The sequence below is a fragment of the Atta cephalotes genome (genome assembly GCF_000143395.1).
Source record: "Atta cephalotes unplaced genomic scaffold scaffold00008, whole genome shotgun sequence".
In the NCBI taxonomy this organism is placed as follows: domain Eukaryota; kingdom Metazoa; phylum Arthropoda; class Insecta; order Hymenoptera; family Formicidae; genus Atta; species Atta cephalotes.
This window is the reverse complement of record NW_012130072.1, coordinates 5,030,485-5,032,304: the sequence shown is the minus strand read 5'-3', so window position 1 is coordinate 5,032,304 and position 1,820 is coordinate 5,030,485. Positions and strand designations below refer to the sequence as shown.

General features: G+C 23.8%; 1 protein-coding gene across 1 annotated transcript in view; it reads right to left on the bottom strand.

Moving 5' to 3' along the window:
* Nucleotides 1-1,562, bottom strand: part of LOC105627269 (mitochondrial basic amino acids transporter-like) — a 7,166-nt gene extending 5,604 nt beyond the window's left edge. The window contains exon 1 of the mRNA XM_012208556.1: nucleotides 1,523-1,562. Coding sequence (XP_012063946.1) covers nucleotides 1,523-1,562 — 40 coding nt within the window. The remainder of the gene's footprint in view (nucleotides 1-1,522) is intronic.
* Between the last annotated feature and the right edge of the window lie 258 nt (nucleotides 1,563-1,820).

Sequence of the window (1,820 nt, the reverse complement as noted above, 5' to 3'; positions counted from 1 at the left end):
ATATATATATATATATATATATATATATATATATATATGTGCCGTATTTACAAATAAAAAATTTATCAAGTATTAGTTATTATGTTTAAAATAAATAAAATATATTAATAAAATATATCAATAACATCTTTATACTGTTACTACTATAAAAAAGATTGGAAATTCAAATTATATATCTCATGGGGATGGGAGTACAGCTACTTATGAATGAAATGTATTACTCATAAAAAATTACAAATAATGTTTATAAATAAGACGTAAAATGACACAATCACTTATAAAATGTGTTTTTACAAAGTTTTATTAGAAAATAAGAATAATAAATATACATATACATATATAAAATAATAGATAATACCTTATTCTAAAATTTGTTGCATGTATTACAAATGTTAAGATATAAAGTAATAGATAATATCTTATTCTAAAATTTGTTGCATATATTACAAATGTTAAGATATAAGATATTAAGACACTCCTAACAATTTAAATTACTAACAATTTAAATTAATAGCAATTTGCATTTGTTATTAAACTTTTCACTAAGGTGATTCAGCCAGGAACAATACGCAACACGACGGATATATTTTCTATATTTCTCGTAAGTTACTTGGATACAGCAAAAATTTCTCACTTATTTTTTTCTGTATATATGGCGTAAATATTGGCTGCATTCAGCAGAGAAAACAGCTTTGCAACTATTGTAAAATTCTTCAATATGATTGGTCTTGCTCTTAGTTCCTCATGGAATTTAAATGTATAAACTAATGATATTCAAGAATTTTACAACAATTGCAAAGCTGAACTTCTCTCTGCTGAACGCAGCTATTGGCTTTATTCTATCTTTCAGAGATGTCTAAAAGAAGTTTTTATGACATCTTTAACGTCTTTTATGTATTAATATTATCTGGATACTATCTATTGCTATATTGTATATTTTTGTATTTATTAAAACTTGCCTGATGCAATAAAAAGATCGAATAATTTTATAACACTTTCTTTTAAAGATATAATTTATTGTTCTAATGTTATAACAAGTTAAAACATAAACTAATATAAATTAGTAGAATTGTTAATTGCGTCAGTTTGATAAAACAAAGAAATTATAAAATTTTCTAAATGTATTAGTCTTGATCTGTGATAATCAAGTCATATGATAATATATGATAACATATGATAATTGTTTCTTATTATTGATTATTTTAAATCAATTACAAATTATATAGGGTGTTCCACAGGAAACTAATTCTTTGAAACTAATTCTTGAACTCTGTATAAAAAACAAATAACTTTAACTTCCATTAACACAAGTGAATCTTTTTATTTAAATAACGTAAATATCATATGAAAAGTGAATGATTCCAGTACTAATTGCACATTTTTATCAAGCGAACGACAAATTTTAAAAACAGTAAATAATTTTAATAATATAAGTTATATCAAAACGCTTAAAGAAAAACATAATTAAAATTTAAAAATATATAAAATCAGTAATTTTATTTGTATATACACAAAACTTTACCTCCCAAACATCCAGCAAAGAAATCAAGCGGATAAGCCATCTTTGCCCTGTACTATCTGCAATGACCTTCCACTTGTAATATTGTCTGCTTCTATAAAGCTCGTCTTCAAATCTCGTTCCTTTTAAATATGCATCGAAAATCGTATAAGTTGTAGATCGGTTAATTATAGAGGCCAATAAATTCGAATCCATGAAAGACTGATAACTGATTCCTTTAAATTAAACTTTAAACAAAATAATATCCACTTGTTCCTGAAACAATTAATTAGTCAACAATAAAAAAATTTTAAACGAGCTA